The 21,626-nt window shown below is 37.1% G+C and overlaps 1 protein-coding gene across 2 annotated transcripts in view; it reads left to right on the top strand.

Moving 5' to 3' along the window:
• Window positions 1–21,626, top strand: part of LOC150078517 (uncharacterized) — a 257,309-nt gene that overhangs the window by 208,190 nt on the left and 27,493 nt on the right. For both annotated transcript variants that reach the window (XM_090384324.1, XM_090384325.1), the window contains exon 11: window positions 12,581–12,704. In XM_090384324.1, coding sequence (XP_090240450.1) covers window positions 12,581–12,704 — 124 coding nt within the window. The remainder of the gene's footprint in view (window positions 1–12,580; window positions 12,705–21,626) is intronic.

Genomic DNA, 21,626 nt, shown 5'->3' with positions numbered 1-21,626 from the left:
TCATTTTGTTTTCCATTTAAAATGATAAACTGAAGCAAATTGAAGGCTTCTGATAACATTTCAGCCATAATTGTTGTGTTTACCAAAACTGTTGTATAAAGGTTTGAAAAGCTCATTTTGGAATATTTTGAGAGCACCTGTCAAATATTACTTAGCTTTGCCTTAACTATTAATATCTTTTGTTTATATTTCTATTTGTGATACTAGTCATTAATATAACATACCATCGCGAAAAAGGGTTCGTAAGTGATGCACTTTCTTTGGACACCGGTGTGTGTGTGGTGCATAAATGCACATAACAAAAAAACAGTGTCATCTGCATATCTTTGTTATGCAGATGATACTGTGCTAATTTGTAATTCTAAGGATCATCTTAAAGAAACTCTGAGGAGAGTATGTGAAGCAAATAAGAAAAAAGGATTGTTTCTGAATGTATGCAAAACTAAAATTATGGTGATTAGTGATAATCTCGATTCCAGTAAAGTGAAGGTTAATGGGCAAGATATCGAAGAAGTTGATGAATTTGATTACTTGGGGTCAAGAATAAATAAAAAAATAGTGACAGCTCAAACGATGTAAAGAGATGGCAGGCAATTGCTAAAATGTCGGTTGCTGATATGATAAAATTATGGAGAGATCATGATCTGCCCCTAAAGACAAAGCTGGGAATCATTGATTCGTTAATTTTTCCAGTTGCCACTTATGTATGTGTTAAGGATGGAATCTGAAAAGAGTTGACAGGAAGAAAATTGAGGCATTTGAAATGTGGTGTTACAGGAGAATACTGCGTATTTCTTACTTGGATCGAAGAACAAATGAGTGGGTATTGAATAAAATTGGCAGGCCTAAAATTCTTCTTCATAGCATCAACAAAAGAAAATTCAAGTTTCTTGGTCATATAATAAGAAGGGAAACTTTCTGTTGAAGAATACAATGGAAGGAAAAACTGAAGGGAAGAGGTGCAGAGGAAGACCTGCAACTAGGAGGAAAGATGGGATTAGTGAACTTTGACACTTTGTGATGCTGCTCGTATAGGACACCATCGATGCTGTTGGAGGAATTTGTTGGTGGTCATAACAGCTCCTCGGGGAGCTATGTGACTGGAAGATGTGCATTTGTATATAGGGTGAACTCCTGTTTTAGTACTTTCAAAGGGATAGCCCCGAAGAGTAATTCAACTGGGAAAGCGTAAGCAAAATTGCCTTGCTTGGGGCAAATTTTCATATATCTTCAATATTTTGATAGATTTTTATAATAATCACAGAATTTTGAAATACTTAACTGTGTTTCAATTGTTATTAAAATTCTGAAATAAATAAGATCAAAATATGCTGTTACTACCATTAAAAAATGGTAGTGGCAGCGTATTTTTATCTAGGTATAGTTGCTGTTCAATTTTTTAAATCAAGAGCTTGAAATACATTTAACACTTAGATTTCTTGTCTAGAAATCTGAGTGTTGAAGATTATCGTGTGAGATGCAATCTGTTTGTGAGAAATAGGACTCCATTCAGTTTTAGGAGTTTAAGATTGATAAGGTTTCTTCTCTGCATTATAAATTACTTGGAGATAAGCATTTATGGAATGGGTGGTGGATATTCAGTATGTAATAACTGTTTGTGGAGATCATGAGTTGTCAAACTCATGTGTGGAATATAGTATACTACTATCTATGGATAGAATTAACAATCAGAGGAAGGAAATTATTAAAATACAGCAAGAAAGCACGAGTGAAAGAAGAGAATCTGGGAAACTGCAGCATTAGTTAGAGAGTTAGAATACAGCAAGCTGTCCTGTCATATGAGTGGTGATAAATTAAACTGGCTATGCAGCTGTAAAAAAAAAAAAAAAAATCAGAAGTGACCTTAGGATAGAAGCCAAACAGGATCAAAAGCCTTGGTTCCAACAATTAACCACCCGTTGGCTGAAGGCTATTACATCTGCCCTGCAACCATCCTTCCTCAATTTGAATTTATGGTCCCTTTATGTGTGTAGTCTCAGCAAGAGAAAAAATGTCATCAACATTGAGCTTACTCAATCCATTTAAGGCCTTAAACACCTCAATCGGATCTTCTCACAGGTGTCTAGTCTCCAGATGCTGTAGTTTGCAGAATTGAAGTCTTTCTTGGTAAGAGCACCCTTTGGTTTCCTTCACCAATCACATTGCCCTTCTCTGCACCCATTCTAGCAGATCAACATCTTTTGTAAAATGAGGCCTCCAGACCTGTTCTTGAGGTACGGCCTAACCATGACCTTGTACAAGAGGATAATCACTTTCTTATCCTTTCTAGCAAAGTTTCTGTATATCATTGTCAAAACCCACAAGAGCTTTCCTGGCAGCAAACTTCTGGCATCCCTTTATACCTATTCAGTTTGTCAGCAACCTGAGCAAGGTCATGAACAGTTACACAATTGACATCAAGTGGCCCAATGTGATTCAATCCCTTCCTTCTGTTGTTAATATTAGCATAGAAGTCATTGCTGCTATTCTTTCTTGTAATCTGCCTTAGTTTGCTTAACCTCCTTTGTGACTTGATTACAGACTAGTTTATATCTACCATATGCACCATGTATCACCCAATAATTTAGATGCATCCCATGCATTTCTTCTCTGCCACATCTCATCAGTTCATCTGACATCCATTTAGGTCTAAGCCTTGAACAGAATTTCTTAGTTGGTATGAAAAGCTTAGTAGCCTCTATGATTATTTCCCCAAATGCTACCCACTTAGAATTTGCTGTTAACACATCAGTTGGTTCCACTGCATAGAATTTAAAAACTATCTGAGATCACTGTAGTCACCTTCACAAAAGAGGAAGCCTTTCCCTTTAATCACAGTAGTTTTGTCTTTAAGTAAGTTCCATGTCACTACACTGTGATGACTGCCACCCTTTGGGTCTTTTACCTGCAGATTCCTAGTGCATGAAGAATCACTGCTGTAGAAAACAGTCCTCCAATAAATCCACAAAAGTCTTGCTAGTGTATGATTGACCAAACCACAAATTGCAGTCAACATCTGGAAAGTTAAAATCCCACATTGTAAGACATTCTGATTTCCTAGCCACTCTAGTTATTTGGTATACACATCACAGTCATTAGGCTTATAGCACACTCCTACTCTCATTTTTGTTTTCCCAGTGCTTATGTCATACCAAACTGGCTCAAATAAGGAGGCTTAGTTCAAAATTCAGGCCTTAAGAATCAGTGCATGTGGGCCACAAGCCACGGTGGCCTGTAACCCATATGGGCTAATTTTAAGATTGCACTAATAAGCAAGATTGTTTTAATAACATGAACATGTCCTACCTGCATGTATTGTAGTCCTCATATTCAAATTCAGCATTATGTCAGACTGACACCATGTGTCCAATACCTCTACAAAGTCTGCATTTCATCCATAATCAGTACTTCAATTTCATCAAATTTATTTACAATGCTCCTGACATTAGTATACATGCCAAGTATACATGCGCATGTATTTACTTGTTCCATGACGACCCACAGCAGGGCTTGAAATCCCTGACGTCTTGCTTTCCAGGCTGCTGCATGTTCCAGTGGAAGCAGTGTAAGAATCATTTTGACCTCTACTTGCAGCTCTGGTTAATCTATTAGTCTGTGTATATCCCCTCAAGATGGCAGTTTTCTGACCCACCTATTACTGTCTCGATAGCATTGGCAAATATTCTTGTACCCCCTTCTATTTAAGTGTATCTTATCCTTGTAAAATCAGTCTGTCATTGTTTGTCTGTAGATAATGAATTGGCTGTTAGATGCATTAGTCTACATTGCATGAATTATGTGGAATGTATCGTTTCACCATATGTTACAAGGTGATTCTAACTTATTCATAGGCATTTCTACTGCCAAGGTTAGGCAGAGTCTAAAACAAGAGGAGAAGGTTTTTCACTCAGGAAGTTCTTTATTGTTGCATGTGACCACATATTTATTCACAACATTTTCAATTGAGAAAATGTTGTAAGATAAAGAAATAGCTGACACATAGATGCTTTGCAGTATCAGTTCTGTTAGTTGTGGTGTGAGAACCTACCAGAAGCAATTACAAAAGAAAAAATTAAAGTACAGAGATCCTTGGTTCAGAAACTGATGTGCTGAAGAAAGCTTGAAATATAGCAAATTATTTCAAGCCATAATTGGTATTTTAACTGGTTCCCACGAGTAAGGCTGAGAGAGGGAGTTGACTTCATTTATACCTTTTACTAATGAAACTTTGAAAATGCTCTTGCCTGTCATTTTCAAAGTTTCATCAGTGAAAGGTAGAAATGAAGCCAGGTTTAGATAGCAAAACCATTGCTATAAAGAAAGCTGACTCCATTACAGAGACCCCCCAACTGTAATTCGAAAACAAGAGCCAATCAACAAATTTTAATGTGATTTTCATGTTGACCAGTGTTATCTATGGTTAAAAAGTGTAGAATTGCCATCAGGATGTGGAGACATCTTATTATCACGATGCTTTCAGGTCTTGGCAATGTTAAACACTAAAGAAAACACCAATGTACTTCTCCACTGGCATGGTTTTATATAGACTAGTGCAGTTCTAAGGTAATTCATGTTGAAGGTGCCTCTACAATATCAGTGCACTAAGTAGCGAACTTAGGTTACTACACTGCGTTAGAAAAACAGCTTTGGCCACCACTTACAGTAATGGTTTTGCCAATCGCTTCATTTACTCTTAATCTTTTTAAAATTGAGTGCGCACTTATAACTTGTTTACAACTGTTTAGATCCTTAGTGTAGGCTGGAAATGAGCAATAGAATTGGATGCAAGCCAATTCTGGTAATCTTAAACAGTGTAACATGTTTACTGGAAAACCATAGTTCAGATAAAGGATGAGAGTTTGGGCAGAATGAGGAATAAAACATTTCATCCCTACAAATTTTTTCAAATTCTGTTTCGCTAACAGAATCTGAAAAGAAAATTAGGATTACAAGATTCAAAATAATAGTTCAACCAAGGAAAACAAGAACAGAAATCAACATGGATCATTCCATTTATTGGGATGATCTGCAAGATTTCTCACCCACATGGGCAGATCCAGGTTTTTCGGGGCCTGAAGCTTATATAATTTTTAGGGCCCTCTTTAATAGAAAGAATACAAAATTAGGTACGAAAGTGAATATTTATTTAGAATGAAAAAAGAAATCACAATAAATTACAAATTTAATAATGACCAATACCACAAACATCATAAAATTTAGGAAAAAAGCATTTTTATTAATTAAATTTTCTGTTTATACTCTGGCACGACAACCAAGTCAGTAGAGCTTACAATAAATCGTCAATACAAATATTTATCGTATTTAGTAGTCATGGGCTTGAACCCTGGTCCATTCAAGGAATGCGTGCTATGCATTGTCGCTCCTGACCACTCAGCTATGTCAGGCCTAACTTCCTGACACACCTCTATAATACTCTTTTCCCTACATTTTTTGCCTGCTTACTGTTTGATCGTATCTTCATATGACAACGGTTTTGTAATATTTTCTATAGAGAATAAAATAGAAAGATAATTCAATTTTTCCTCTAGCCTGGTTGATCGAAATTTGTTTTTTATTATTGATAGTTTAGAAAAATTTCTTTCAGCTTCACAGCTTGTTATTGGTAATGTCATGGAAATTATTAGGATTGTTGTAAAATGTTTGAAAATACTATTATCTTAAATACTTTGTACATTGTCCTATTGATGAATGTGTAGAAGTTTTGTCACTGGAAAACGTGTTTCTTCAGGCCGTTTCGCATGCTGTTTCGTCTGGAACCGCCACACTTGTCAGGACAAGGTGGTACGCTAAGATGTAATCCTATGTGTCAGGATGCATAAAACATGCGACTTCACACAGACAAACTCCCAGTTTGTAGTACTTCCACAGGTTTGTACCCTACAAACACAGGAATTCTGATAAATTCTATTTTGTGCGATTCCCAACAAAAAAGGGGGAAAAATGTATGGTGCATTTATAAATGCATATGCTACATTATCAGCAGGAGAGAACTGCTTTGACTAGGTGTTGATGAGAACCAAATCCACCACTTACGATTTTACCCATCTGGTTGAAAGAATTTTCCACAGACTAGCTTCTGGCTCCACACATTTCAAACCTTGTTTCTTCTCCACTACCCACGTACTTCTGGTGCCGAGCATGTAGGACACATTCATATCACGATATGACCTCTGGCCCTGCACCTTCGTGTCACGACACTGGGTGAGTTGGCACAGTGTGCGAAAGGAGTATTCCTGCACTGGGACGGCCAGCAATAACTTAACTATACATGGAAGTGACTGCGAACTACATAAATATATCCCACTAAACCCAAACTAAATGTATCCCCAAATTAACTTCCCCATAGCCGGATCCCAAAAATGCCTGCAGCCACTCCAACACCCTGCAACCGAGGGGAAGTGTGGTGGGGGGAAGTCGGGGTGGAATTCTAGCCAATTGTGGTTAAAATAACTTACTTTTGCAAATTTTACAAAAACATATGACCATGTTTAAGCTTCATGGTAAATCCACATTTGCTGACCCATTATACTGAGTCTAAGTTTTTTAGTTCCAATTATGGAACTAAAAAAATTTAAATTAGCTGGAGTTGTGAACATTAAAATCAGTAAAGAAAATTGCTTCACTATTAGGATAATTAAATTGGAGAAAGTTGGGTTAGTATTATAATGGCATTTATGATTATTATGCATGATCTTTGCATCATCATTTATATGCAAGGAAGTGGGTTTTTCTTTATCTGCAAAGGAAAAAGATAGAGAGAGAAAAGAAAAAATCTATCATTTTTACCAAAAAAAGTGGTTGCTCAGCAATTCTGCTTTGAACTTTAGCAACCTCAGCTACTGTTGCAGGCAGTTCATTCCGTTGAGCTACAGCGTACTGCCAGAAGTTTTTGTGAAATCCAGCATTTTATTACTCTGCAAAATATTTTATTTGTCTCTCCATCCCCAGTCTTTTTTTTTTGCCAGTGAAAATATGACTCATTTCATTTTACTGATCCCTTCAGGAAGTTATTTGCTTTTATGAGATGCTCCTCCCAAAGTTGTCTCATTGCCAAGCTTTGCAACCTGCACTTTCTGGCCATTCTTCATAGGGACATTGATTAGCACTCCTCAGCAATCTGGTTGCCCTTCCTTTTTAGAAGTTCTGTGTCCTTCTTCAGGTATGGCCCTAAGACCTGAACACAATATTCTAAATGTGGTTTCTCTCCATTGTCTTATGCAAAGTTATAATGACATCTGTTTTCCTATTTGCCATGTCCTGTATATCATAGATAAGATGCCATATACCATTCTAGCCACCTGTTTACACTAACCTTTATCTTTTTTTTCCTGGGCAAATTTTGACTCCTCTCACCAGTTTGTAAGTTCCTTTATTATTTATTACTGTTACTATAGATGCAAAACCTTACATTTAGAAGACTAAACTTCAGTTATTACCATTTTTTAGACCATTTGTAGAACCAATCTAAGTCATTTTGAAGTAAAATGGCCTGGTTTTGGTAATTTAACCACCCTTAAAGTTTGAAAGAAAGTCAAAAGTTGTGTGATTTAAGAGAGTTGGGAGTGATAAAGGAAAAAATGAATTTGACGAACTTCGTTGTTCGTCAAATTTATTAACAATGACTAGCAATGTCAATATTCGCTTTAAACATTAATTTAATTTCAGAGATCTTGCAGAAATGGGATTTCTTATGTTTGACTGCAGTTACTTGGATTCACCCTTTTTCAGTTGAATGTTGTGTCCACCACAGTATCAGGAAATTCCACCTTCCAGCCCACTTCACAGCCATAATGCCCATTGGTGTTTCCAATTATGGAACTTGTTTTCCGCTCTGTTGGCATTTAGTTACTGTTTAGCCATCCCTTTATATGTGCAGTCTGAAGAACTAAATTGCTGTTTATATTCAGTTGTTAACAGCAGGCATTCCTCCCTCCTCTTTCTCAAGTACATGTTGGAAACAGGCATAATGTCTGTGTTACAGTCAAGTATTTAGACATGCTGCCAAGATCTTGTAATGGCCTTTCTGAAGAAATTAAGGGGAAAAAGAAAATTTACAAATAACAGTGTGACCATTCGATATTGGTGTGACTGGTTTTTGTTTTCACTAAATGAAGTTTTTTCATGTTATTATTAACGGGGGACTAAATGAAAAAAACCAGTATGAAGAAATGTTGGTCTTAAGAATGGACAGAGAGAATTCAATTTTTCGAGAATATATTTAGCAGGAAGAGATTTCTGCAGATATTTTGGATGTTGCATCTCTACCTGCCTATAAAAGAATAAGCAAAAGGAATTCAAAGTAGGTGCTCTAAAGTACAAATAATTTTCATTATCTGGTCAGGAAGTTTGGTGAATATTTTCTTCCAAGAAGAAATATTGCATCAAAACTTTTAAACTGTTTTGTTTTGATGTTTTATATATTAGCCCATGAAAACCCAGAAATAGATAAATTTTTACACATCACATTTCTAGAGCATGGGGAAAGACAGTGAAAATAATGCTGAATTACAAAAGAGTTAATGCACACTGTACTTAAGTTAATATCTCTTTGTAACAAAATATTATTGTACTTTAAAGGACTTAATCTGACTAATCATTTTGCTAACACATTACTTTAAAAAGGATTTGAATTGAATTCCATCAAAATCTGTGCAAATAAATCATCTCCCCCCATTTGGGAAGGGGAGAGATGTGGTTCATTACTTGATACAGATAAGATACTATCGGAATTTAAACTATATTGTATACATTTTTAATTATGCTTGCATTTTCGTTCAATTTTAAATGAATAGGCATACAATATTTTAATATAGTTTCATATAATGGATAGCAGCTGTAAAACACTTTGAGATTTGAGTCATGGAAAATGTGCAGATGTAAGTTGACTGCCTAAAGGTATCTAAACCTATGAGCCATGGTTTGTCTGAGATGTCAGGATCCTACAACACACACACACACACACACACACACACACACACACACACACACCCCTCCGTAGCCAGGTGGGAAGGAGCAGCAGTGCGTAGCACACGCTTCTTGATTAGACTGGGGTTCGAGCCCGTCACCACCAAATACAGAGGATGCGGAAAGGTCAGGGAATGATCACTGAATATCCCGGAGCAATATGGCCTTAGTTGCTAATGCTCCTAAAAACCAAAATAACACACACACACACACACACACACACACACACACACACACACACACACACACACACACACACACACACACACAGTAAGCTTAGTTTAGGAAATGCTAATGGTAAGATGTTGAGGCCTCTGGGCATGTTGGCAGCAGTAATCATAGTAAACTGTTTCTCTGTGTTCATGGGTTGATTTCATGTTCTGGCTGGAAAACAGAATAATTTTCAGAGAATAATCCATCTACCTCTGTCTGAGATAACTGAACTATAGCCCTGACTGAAGAGACTTGAAAATGCCTCTGGTCACCAACTGAATTTAACCATTGTAGCTAGCACAGTGGTGAAGGCCTGGTTTTAATCATGCCTTGACAAGAGAACATTCATCAACTTTCTTCATGCTGTGGCCCAAGTTGCTAGGTTTTGTGTTTGGGTTGCTTCTTTTTATATATATATATATATATATATATATATATATCATGGAAATTTGAGGATTTTTCTTTCCAAACACTAGCAAAATGAACATAAATGCAAACAACTCGCAGACATAACTGAATGCTCATTACCTTATTTGCCTCTGTATACATTCAAAATAATCCAACCAATGAAATTTATACACAAACCTCTCCAAATGAATGAAAAGTGGCAAAATCACTATCACAGAGGACCCAAAAAATGGCCATTCCATTTTGGGTTCTTAATCTTTACATAATAAAAGTCCATTTACAATAATGTAGGCATGGTGACCTTGACTTTTGACATACCAGTGGCCAAACAATCAACACACTCACAAATTGATACTGTAAGCTTTAATTGAGCATTTTGCATGATGGTTAAAATGGATTAGCAATCATTCTGTGTATACAGAAAATGTGTTTACAAGCAGATTTTATTCTATGACTTGGCATCAAAATGAAAATCTGAAGTACTAATATATATGGAAAAAGTGTGCCAATTTGTCCTTGTGTCAATCCAATGAAATTGAAATTATTGTTTCAGGTCATCAAAAACAGTGACAAAACTTAGACAAAATTCTGAATCACTGTCTCAAACCATGCAGATCTTGAAGTAACATATGATCCAAAACTTTATATCAGCTTCTTTATATCCTCCTGTGTAGTGAATCTTAGGAGATTGTCAAACAGTACCACCTATACAATTTTTTTTTTTTTTTTTTTTTTGTTAGTTATTGGCGCAACAGCTTCTGTGGCCATAATGCACCTTCCAAGGTTTTTGCAGTACTCTGATCCAAGCCCGAGGCAGGATTTGAACCCGCGACCTTTGGGTTGCCGGGTAGGCACTTTATCCAGTCAGCACCTATACAATTAAAGACTCTACACTAATTAGGTATATCATAAGAACCACAATCTACCCACCTCTTTTCTATGGTTTTGTTAAGGGGAAGTCTTGCCTGACCAACTTGATTGGATACTATGATGCAGTCACAAAAGAACTGGATGCAGGGAATAACTTTGATATTATATACTTGGATCTTAGAAAGGCTTTTGATACTGTTGCACATGGAAGACCGCTACACAAATTGGAGCAGTGTGACATTGGAGGCAAATTGCTGCTATGGATAAAGGGGTGGTTGAGGGGGAGAAGACAGAGAGTGGTAATCAATGGACACTGCTCATCGTGGACTGATGTTATTAGTGGAGTCCCTCAGGGCTCAGTGTTGGGTCCATTATTGTTTTCTGTATTTATAAATGATATTGATGATGGTATATCGGGCTTAATGTCCAAGTTTGCAGACGATACAAAGGTTGGCAGGGTTGTCAAGGACACTACTGACACTATGCTGCTGCAACAGGATCTGGAAAGGTTGAGCAGATGGGCTGAGAGGTGGCAAATGAAGTTTAACATTGACAAATGTAAAGTACTACACATGGGAAACAGCAACCCCAGAGCAACGTATCAACTCTGTGGTACTACACTGACAGTGGTAGAGAATGAAAGGGACTTGGGGGTGGTTGTGCAGGCAGATATGAAGTTCTCTGAGCAGTGCAGACGAGCTGCAAGAGTAGCTCATGGTGTATTGTCAATGATATATAGGAATTTTTCTAGCAGGGATAAGGAGGTGATTATTCCCTTGTATAAGGCGATGGTCAGGCCACACCTAGAGTACTGTATACAGGTCTGGAGGCCTCATTTCAAGAAGGATGTAGAGCTGCTGGAACGAGTACAGAGAAGGGCAACAAGATTAGTGAATGGAACAAAGGGGTGCTCTTACGAAGAAAGGCTTAAGTTTTGCAAATTACAGTGTCTGGAGACTAGGCACCAGCGAGGTGATCTGATAGAGGTGTATAAAGCATTGAATGGTTTGAGCATGCTCAATGCTGATGGGATTCTTCCTCTAGCTCAGAAAAATCACCTGAGAGGGCATAAATTCAAATTGAGGAAAGATAGATGTAGGATAGACGTGCGGAAATTTGCCTTTAGCCAGCGGGTGGTTGGTGGGTGGAACAGACTTCCATCCCTTGTCGTGGAAGTTGATAGCCTAAATAAGTTTAAGGCTCAGCTGGACAGGTATTTCGAACGAACAGAGGGGTGAAGTGGAAGTGGTTATTTTTATTTTTTTTTGGCTGATGCTGCATAAGCTTGCTTTCTTGCATCAAATGCCTCTACTAATGCTAATGCTATGCAGCAGAAATATGTGCCTCTCATATTAAGCCCATCTTTCTGTGGTGTTTTACTTCTTCAAGTGAGCCAGTTATAAATTTAAGCTCCCACCACAGACTCAAATTATGCACTGGCTTTATCTCTTAGAATTCAGAATCTTCCATCATTCACTGAAAAGTTCTTGATTGGAATAATCTGTTAAATCAGTATAAAACGCTGTTGCTGAAAGTCTTCCTTTGCCTGCATTTATCAGATCAATTTCCACCCATTTCTAATAAAATAAAGAGATACTCTTATATATCATTAACAGCATGTTAGTGTCTGTGCTTGACTACAACCAGGATAACCTCTGCAGATTAGCTGTTTACTGTGTGATAAAAATAATGAATGATCTGAGATTTAGAACCTATGTAGATTCTTAAATGTATAAGATGTAGATTTTCTTGTTTACATCAACTTAATGTATTGGTTATCATGGTATACATATATTTTTTTACTCTATCTGACTGTTGCCTATTAGACTAATTTGTTAATAATTAACCATATTATCCTGTAATACTAAAAGGTAAGGCCTTATTACTGTCATAATGTGATAAGTGATTTTATAAAACCAAATATTTAGAAGGTCATTTTGATGGGTAATCTTGTTTAAAAAAAAAGAAACTTGTTTGAAAGTTAATAAGAAATTTGGAAAATTAAATACTTGTGTTCTGAAAGTTAATGTTTATTATTTTCATTCCTTTATATGACTACTTATTTAATACATGTTGCATCTGATAATTACATTTTTTTTAATAGAAATTGGAGGAGAATTTTGAATATTTATCTGCTCATTATGCTTCAATACAGCAAACGCAAGTAACCCTGGAGAACAAAGTAGACACAGTAATGAACTTGGTTCACCATTTGGAGCAGCAAATTAGTAAATATATATATATATATATATTCTTTTTTATTTATTTATTTATTTATTTTTTTTTCATTTCTCTTGAAATTTATACCCTCCATCACTTGTGTGACATATATACTGTATTTCTCTATCTGTTATTTTTCTGAATTTGGGAGGGGGCATATCTTTACCCACCTATTTTCTCCAAAAGGTGGATGGAGTGTTTTTTGTTTTTATTTTGATTTACTACAGGCTAAATATCAGTTATGTAGTTTTTCTATTATTGTGATTTGTTGGAGAATACAAACAACAATCAACCAGCAACTATAATTCCATCTGTCCTTTCAGGAAGCATATGGATGAGTAAGGACAGTATTCTGTTGTTTGGTAAATTTTACCCATAGTGTGCTTTTGACAGAGGTAAGTGAGGCATAACAAGAGAACAAGTGAAAAGTTAGATGCAGCATAAAAAATTAAGTGATGGGGGACAGGATAAATTTTGTAAATCCAAATTAATAAGAGAAAATTTTACATTAAAAACAGTACATAATGGATGCCACAAGTAGCTATGTTTCATTTGGAGACAAGTGATGGAGGTAATATATACTAACTCCAATTAATATTTTATTTATTTAAAAAACTTTGATTATATTTGCATCATTGTTTAAACAGTGACAGAATTTTCGGTTATGAAACAAACTTGAGTAAAAATATTTTGGAAAATCCAGCTGAATGTCTTATTACTCCTTTCTTCTCTGATGATGTTTCTCTGCTTTTTAAATGTGCAACTGGTTAAAATTCTTAGGGAAATATTAATCAGCTTCAGCGTTCATTGAATCATATTAATATATTAATATTTGCATCATATTATTTAAACAGTGACAGAATTTTCAGTTATGAAACAAACTCAAAATAGTCAAAATATTTTGGAAATTCTAGCTGAACATTTTATTACTCCTTTCAACTCTTTCTTCCCTGATGATGTTTCCCTCCTTATGAAATGTGCAACTTGTTAACATTCTTAGGGAATTCTTATGTTATCAGTTTCAGCATTCATTGAAAATTTTATGTAAGACACCAGCATAGAACTACTTTTTAAATCCAGTTTGAAATTAAAGTTAGCAATAAACATAGCGGGATTTTTTTTTTTTTTTTTTGTGTGTGTGTGAAATTTACTAGTTTTGCAATATCTTTATGGTGAAGGTATTTTTGCATTGTAATGATCAAGTGTTATTAGTTTTTTAAATGGGTCAAGAGTTTTGCTTGTCTGAAGAAGGGGAAATTTTGGTATCAAATTTCATGTTATCAATTAGTACTGGAGATTAGTATGTACTGAGTGGCCACTTTGAGGTAAGCTTACTCATTTTCATGAAATGGAGTGTGCTTTCAATAATAGTATCATTAATACTATTATTGAAAATAATATCTAAAATAGATGGATATGGATATGTAGGTGCTGTATGTGTGTAATTTAGTCTAAGAATATGCAAGATGAAAGATTTGAGTGACTTTGAATATAGCATGGTAGTCAGTGCTGGATGCACTTGTATGAGTATCTTGGAAACTTCGACTCTGTTGGGGTTTTGATGTACACGTGATTCTGGTGTATATCAAGATTGGTCCATCCAGCTGATGGTGATCGTGTGGTTGGAAACAGCTTGTTGGTGCAATAAGGCAATGGAGACTAGCACAACTTGTACAGGGTAGCAGAATGGTTGCAGTCAGTTAAATAACAATCCAGTACAACATTGGTAACTAAAGTGGCATTTCAAAACACATACCTCATTTCAGATGGGACATTGCAGCTGACAACCAAACCAGATTCTACTCCTGTTGCAAAAAAATAAGTGAGTACAGTTATGGTTAGCTCAGAAACACCAACTGGAAGAGAGGTAAAAAATTGCCTGGTTAAACAATTTGCAATTCTTGCTGTTTTTCCACACTGATGGAAGGATCAGAATATGATAAAAACAGCATGATTCAATGGGTCTCTCTTGGCAGCTGTTACCAGTGCTGGTGGTACTGTGTAGGAAATGCTTTCATAGTGCACATTGCACCACTTGATACCAGTGAAGCAACATTTGGATACCACAGGTTTTCTGGAAATTATTTTTATTGTATCCATCTGCAAATGGATTATTTCAAGGGATATTGTCAGAATTTTCATTAATAGTTCCAGGGACACAATAAATTGCCTGTGGTAGCCTTGTCCACTCACCAATCTCAATCCAATTTCACTATTAGGTAGGCATACTTGATAGCCACTCACTGCATTTCTTTATGTACTGCATATTCTGGCTTATAAGTTATTATTGTTATTTGGTTTTTAAGGAGCATTAGCAACTAAGGCCATATTGCTCCGGGGATATGCGGTGGTCATTCCCTGACCTGTCCGCATCCTCCGTATTTGGTGGTCACGGGTTCAAACCCCGGTCTAATCAAGAAGCGTGTGCTACGCACGGCTGCTCCTGCCCACCTGGCTACGGAGGCGCTGGCATATAAGTGCTTATATTTTTTGCTTTGAAAATGTTATTAATCATATATTTGTTGTTGTATAAGTCTCTTCCTTTATTCCAATCATCTTTTGCATCTTGTGGTAGTGGTGTACAATAAAATCTGAATTAAGAACCACTGTCTATTTTTTTATAATTCAAATAGCAGAAGACTACTATAGAGAATTATACAAGGAGCAGGGGAATGATGCCAGCTGTGGGGAAGATGGATTGCAAAGTAGCAACACATACGACATACCTGATATTCTTCCTGATGAGGTAGCACATGCATTGAAAAAAATGAAGAATCAGAAAGCCCCGGGGGAAGATGAAGTTACTGTAGAGTTGTTAAAATTGGGAGGAAGAGACATAACACAAAAACTGGCAAGGCTCTTCACAAAGTGCATTAGAAAAGGTGTGATGCCTAAGCAGTGGAATAATGCAATCATAGTTTTGCTGCATAAGAAAGGAGATAAATCAGAAATTGGAAATTATAGACCAATTAGCTTGTTATCCCACATCTACAAGTTGTTCGCAAGGGTCATTACTAACAGATTAGAAAGAATACTTGATGAGAATCAACCGAAAGAGCAAGCTGGCTTTAGGACAGCATTCTCAACTATGGATCACCTTCACGTAATATCACAGCTAATGGAAAAATCAAATGAATATAAAACACCATTATGCCTGGCATTTGTGGATTATGAAAAGACATTTGACTCCATACAGCATAAGGCAATGTTTCGGGCACTGGAAAGACAAGGCATTGATACCCCATATATTATAATTTTGAAGAAAATATATGAGAGTGCTACCTCCTTTATTAGACTAGACAAAGACAGTAGGAAATTTAAAATTGAGAAAGGAGTTCGACAAGGAGACACAATATCTCCGAAGCTGTTTACTGCTGCCCTTGAGGAAGCTTTCAGAAGATTAGACTGGTCGCAGAAAGGAGTCATTGTGAACAGAGGGTACCTAAACCATTTACGATTTGCAGATGACATTGTGGTCATAAGCCACGATCCCAAAGAATTAGAGGAAAATCTTAATCAGTTATGCACAGCTAGTAAGGATTTTGGACTAAAGATGAATATGGCTAAAACAAAAGTAACGATGAACAAGTATGCCACAGAAAGGGAAGTAATGATTGAAGGAGCAGTAATTGAAAAGGTGGAGTCATATACTTATCTGGGACAAGTTATTAGCTGTAATAATGATAAATGGCTGGAAGTCAAGAGAAGAATAAATTTTGGATGGATAGCATTCAGGAAATATAGTCACATACTGAAGAGCAATATCCCAGTTTGTCTGAAACGTAAAATAATGAATCAATGTATACTCCCCACCATGACTTATGGAAGTGAAACTTGGGCACTCACCAAAAGAATGGAAGAGAAGCTGAGAACTACACAGCGAAGAATGGAACGAATCATATTGGGGATCAGACTGTTAGATTAGAAGAGAAACACATGGATTAGGCAGCAAATTCAAGTAAAGGACATTCTTATCAAAACTAAAGAACTAAAATGGTCTTGAGCAGGACACATAGCTCGAATACATGATGACAGATGGACTAAGAAAATAACAGAATGGTATCCAAGAGGAGCTAGAAGAAAACCTGGAAGACAAAGGCGGAGATGGATAGATGAAATTCATGAGTCTGTGGGTAGTAAATGGATGGCCAGTGCTCAAAACAGAAGGAACTGGAAAGTTGCTGGAGAGGCCTTCATCCTGCAGTGGATTGAAAATGGCTGATGATGATGATGTCTATTTTTTTAATTCAGTTAATTTTACTCTTTTAACTGTCAAAGTGAAGTTTAAAGAAATGTAAAGAAAGTGTTAAGTGATTCCCTATATAGAAAGGTACAAATCCAAATGCTAAGGCATATGATCCATAAGCCTCTAAATAGTTATCAATAGCTTTGATCCAGTGGACTACTAAGTGGCTGGTATGTGAGCACTGTTTAGAGCTGTACTCTTTGAAATGTAAAGATTGGATTTTGCCATGATGAAAGAGGTGGGTGGGGGGGGGTTGGAAGAGCTTTGCTCAGAGACTAAACATGGGTTCCAACACTTCAAGCCTCCATTTAAAGCCTTCAGTTATGGTGACAAAGTGTAGATGGAGAGAATTAAGCCTGGAAATTAAATTGAAAATTATACAAGAGGATAACAGGATGAAATGAAGTAAAACAGACCAGAAGAATGCATCAATTCTTTACCTACTTTGTCCACAATACTGAAAAATTGGAGCAGTGATAAAACACAGGAAATTAATTTGTGGTGCAAAACATGAGGAGCTTGAAATAAAATGTTGCCAATATCAAGCCCAATTTTGAGGCTGATTATCAGCTCAATAACATGGAATTGGTAACTTCAGATGCAGCAGTAGCTAACTTCAAAGATACAAGGATAAGAATAACTAAATTTTGTGAAATGTTTATGGCGAGTCTCGATGAGTTGAAAAACTGATCCAGATTCACTGCAAAAATTCTTGAAAAACATGAGACAAAAAGTACTTTTAATTTTGATGAGACAGGTGCATTTTATAATTTGCTCCAAAAAAAATACTTCCTGCTTGAGGAGAGTCTTTTAATGGTGGATATTTGATAAACAAAGAATTGTTCTGTTGTGTTGCAATACAAAACTACACCCACTTGTAGTTAGTAAGTTTGACAAATCAAGATGTTTTAGCATTAGTAGAGGCATTTGATGCAAGAAAGCAAGTTTATGCCGCATCAGCCAAAAAATAATAAAATAAAAAATAACCACTTCCGCTTCACCCCTCTGTTCGTTCCAAATACCTGTCCAGCTGAGCCTTAAACTTATTTAGGCTATCAACTTCCACGACAAGGGATGGAAGTCTATTCCAGCAACCAACCACCCGCTGGCTAAAGGCAAATTTCCTCACGTCTATCCTACATCTGTCTTTCCTCAATTTGAATTAAGCCCTCTCAGGTGATTATTCTGAGCAAGAGGAAGAATCCCATCAGCATTGAGCATGCTCAAACCATTCAAGGCTTTATACACCTCTATCAGATCACCTCGCCGGTGCCTAGTCTCCAGACACTGTAATTTGCAAAACGTAAGCCTTTCTTCGTAAGGGCACCCCTTTGTTCCATTCACTAATCTTGTTGCCCTTCTCTGCTCGTTCCAGCATCTCTACATCCTTCTTGAAATGAGGCCTCCAGACCTGTATACAGTACTCTAGGTGCGGTCTGACCATTGCCTTATACGAGGGAATAATCACCTCCTTATCCCTGCTAGAAAAATTCCTATATATCATCGACAATACACCATGAGCTACTCTTGCAGCCCGTCTGCACTGCTCAGAAAACTTCATATCTGCCTGCACAACCACCCCCAGGTCCCTTTCATTCTCTACCACTGCCAGTGTAGTACCACAGAGTTGATACATTGCTCTGGGGTTGCTGTTTCCCATATGTAGTACTTTACATTTGTCAATGTTAAACTTCATTTGCCACCTCGAAGCCCATCTGCTCAACCTTTCCAGATCCTGTTGCAGTAGCATAGTGTCAGTAGTGTCCTTGACAACCCTGCCAACCTTTGTATCGTCTGCAAACTTGGACATTAAGCTTGATATACCATTATCAATATCATTTATAAATACAGAAAACAATAATGGACCCAATACTGAACCCTGAGGGACTCCACTAATAACATTAGTCCACTATGAGCAGTGTCCATTGATTACCACTCTCTGTCTTCTCCCCCTCAACCACCCCTTTATCCATAGCAGCAATTTGCCTCCAATGCCACACTGCTCCAATTTGTGCAGCAGTCTTGTCTTCCATGTGCAACAGTATCAAAAGCCTTTCTAAGATCCAAGTATATAATATCAAAGTTATTCCCTTCATCCAGTTCTTTTGTGACTGCATCATAGTATCCAATCAAATTGGTCAGGCAAGACTTCCCCTTAACAAAACCATGCTATGTCCGAGCTATAACTGAAGTCTTGTCTAGATGATCCTGCAGTGCTTCTTTAACCAGTGCCTCCATTAATTTTCCAGGAACAGACGTTAAACTAACAGGTCTATAATTACTTGTGTCGCCCTTTGATCCTCCTTTGTGAATTGGGGTCACATTTGCACATCTCCAGTCCATGGGTACTTCCCCTAAGTCCAAGGAAGCTCTCATAATTATGGCTAAGGGTTTGCTTACTTCCTTTGCTGCTTCCTTTAATATAACTGGATAGATCCCATCCACCCCAGGTGCCTTTCTTGTATTTATCTTCAACAATTTCTCCTCCACTTTACTCTCAGTTATTACAAGATTCTCTAACTTACTGCCAGAGTTGAATACACCTCTGGCATTCCCCTCGCTGAATAACTCCTCATGTGTGAATGTCGATGCAAAATATTCATTCAGTTTGTTAGCTACCTGAGCAGGATCATCAACAGTTGACCCATCAATATCAAGTGGACCAATCTGATTCATCCCCTTCCTTATAGAGTTTACATAAGTAAAGAACTCTTTGCTGGTTTTCTTTGCATCCCTTGCCAAAGATTTCTTGTAATCTGCCTTCGCCTGCCTAACCTCCTTTGTAACTTGGTTACAGATCAACTTGTATCTATCATAGGCTTCTGTGTCACGTGTTAATTTGTATGTATCCCATGCATTTTACTTCTCTGCCATATGTCTCATTAGTTCATCTGACATCCACTTAGGCCTAAACCTTGAACAATATTTCTTAGTTGGTATGTAAAGCCTAGTAGCTTCCAAGATAAGTTCTTTGAATGCTTCCCATTTTGAATTTGCTGTTGGTAACATCATCAGTTGGTCCCACTGTATAGAATTTAAATACTGTCTCAGTCCATCGTAGTCGCCTTTACGAAAGCAATAACCCTTCCCTTTACCCCTCATGGTAGTTACCTCTTTGAGTAAATCCCACTTCAGCACACTGTGATCACTGCCACCTAGTGGTTCATTTACCTGCAGATTCTCAATGCATGAAGAATCACTACTGATAATCAAATCAAGAGTATTATTCTCTCTAGTTGCCTCCTGAACATGCTGATGTAGAAAACAATCATCCAATAAATCCACAAAAGCCTTGCTAGTGTGTGATTGACCAGCCCCCAAATTCCAGTCAGTATCTGGGAAATTAAAATCCCCCATTATAAGACTCTGATTCACTGGCCCACTCTATTTCCCCATACAGTTTCTTATTATACTCATCAGAGTCATTAGGCCTATAGTACACTCCTACTCTCAATTTTGATCTCCCAATGCTTATGTCACACCAAACTGACTCGACACTGCACTGTCCAGCAATGTCGACTGGCTTCACTTCCTTGGATTTTATGTATTTCTTAACTAATAGCATAACCCCTCCTCCCTTCCTATCCTTTCTATAGACATTGTACTCCCCAAATTCCAGTTCTGCATTCCTTATATCTGTGTGACACCACGTCTCTGAAATCCCCACAATATCTGCCTTTGATGTTTTGAGCAATACCTCAAATTCATCAAATTTATTTACTAAACTCCTAGCATTGGTGTACACGCAAGTATACATGCACCTGTTATTTTTCTTAGGTACCCTAACACAACCTATGTGTCTATTTGTACCCCAATGATTCCCAGCAGTCTCTGAAATATCCCGAATCTTATTTTGGCTCATTCCAATAGAAGCAGTGCAAGAATCACTTTCACCTCTGCCAGTGGCTACTGTTAATCTATTAGTCCTTGTATCCCCCCAATCTAGCAGTTTTCCGACCCACCTAACACTGCCTCGATAGCATCAGCAAACATTCTTGCACCCTTTCTATTTTAAGTGTATCCCATCTTTGTAGAAGCAGTCTCTCCTGTTAACAAGTACAGACCAGGCTGAAAAAAATTCTACCCCTTGAGCCTTGCACAATCCTTCCAGGGCCAAATTGACCGACAGGGCTCTCATCATATACTCCCTCCTATCGTTTTAAAGAAGTTAACCACCTTCCCTGCAGTTATGAGGCCAATTGAAGTTTTTGTCTTGGTTAAAATTTTTCATTCTTCGGTATTGAGAGAACAGAAGACTGGCTTCAACAAAAAAAGGGACATTTTGATTATTCTAGATCATTGAACAGCATATTCTATATGCTGAGATACTTAAGTTGATGTATTTGTTTTTACTTTCCAGTACCACTAGTTTTATGTGGATATTGGATAATGAGCATGTTAAATATTTGAAAAATAAAATACGGATGCTGTATTCCAAGCTCCATTGAGTTATTAGAGTAGACTAAGGAATTAATGGAAGAGCATTAAACCTATTATGTTTCTTTGTTCCCATAGTCACATATGCATCCAGGACTTGATACATAGAGTTTCTAATGTGGTAATCAAAAAGTATCTAGCACAAGCTCAGTGTTTTGTTCTTCTAAGTACTACTTCAGCATGTTGAACAATTTCGAATGAGGTATTACAGGTCATTGCCGGGAGACTTCCTGTTAATTATATGGTT

This window comes from Mastigoproctus giganteus, chromosome 11 (assembly GCF_048544385.1).
Source record: "Mastigoproctus giganteus isolate SK-2022 chromosome 11, ASM4854438v1, whole genome shotgun sequence".
Classification (NCBI taxonomy): domain Eukaryota; kingdom Metazoa; phylum Arthropoda; class Arachnida; order Uropygi; family Thelyphonidae; genus Mastigoproctus; species Mastigoproctus giganteus.
Note: the sequence above shows the minus strand (reverse complement) of the source record. Positions and strands in the feature narration are given on the sequence as shown.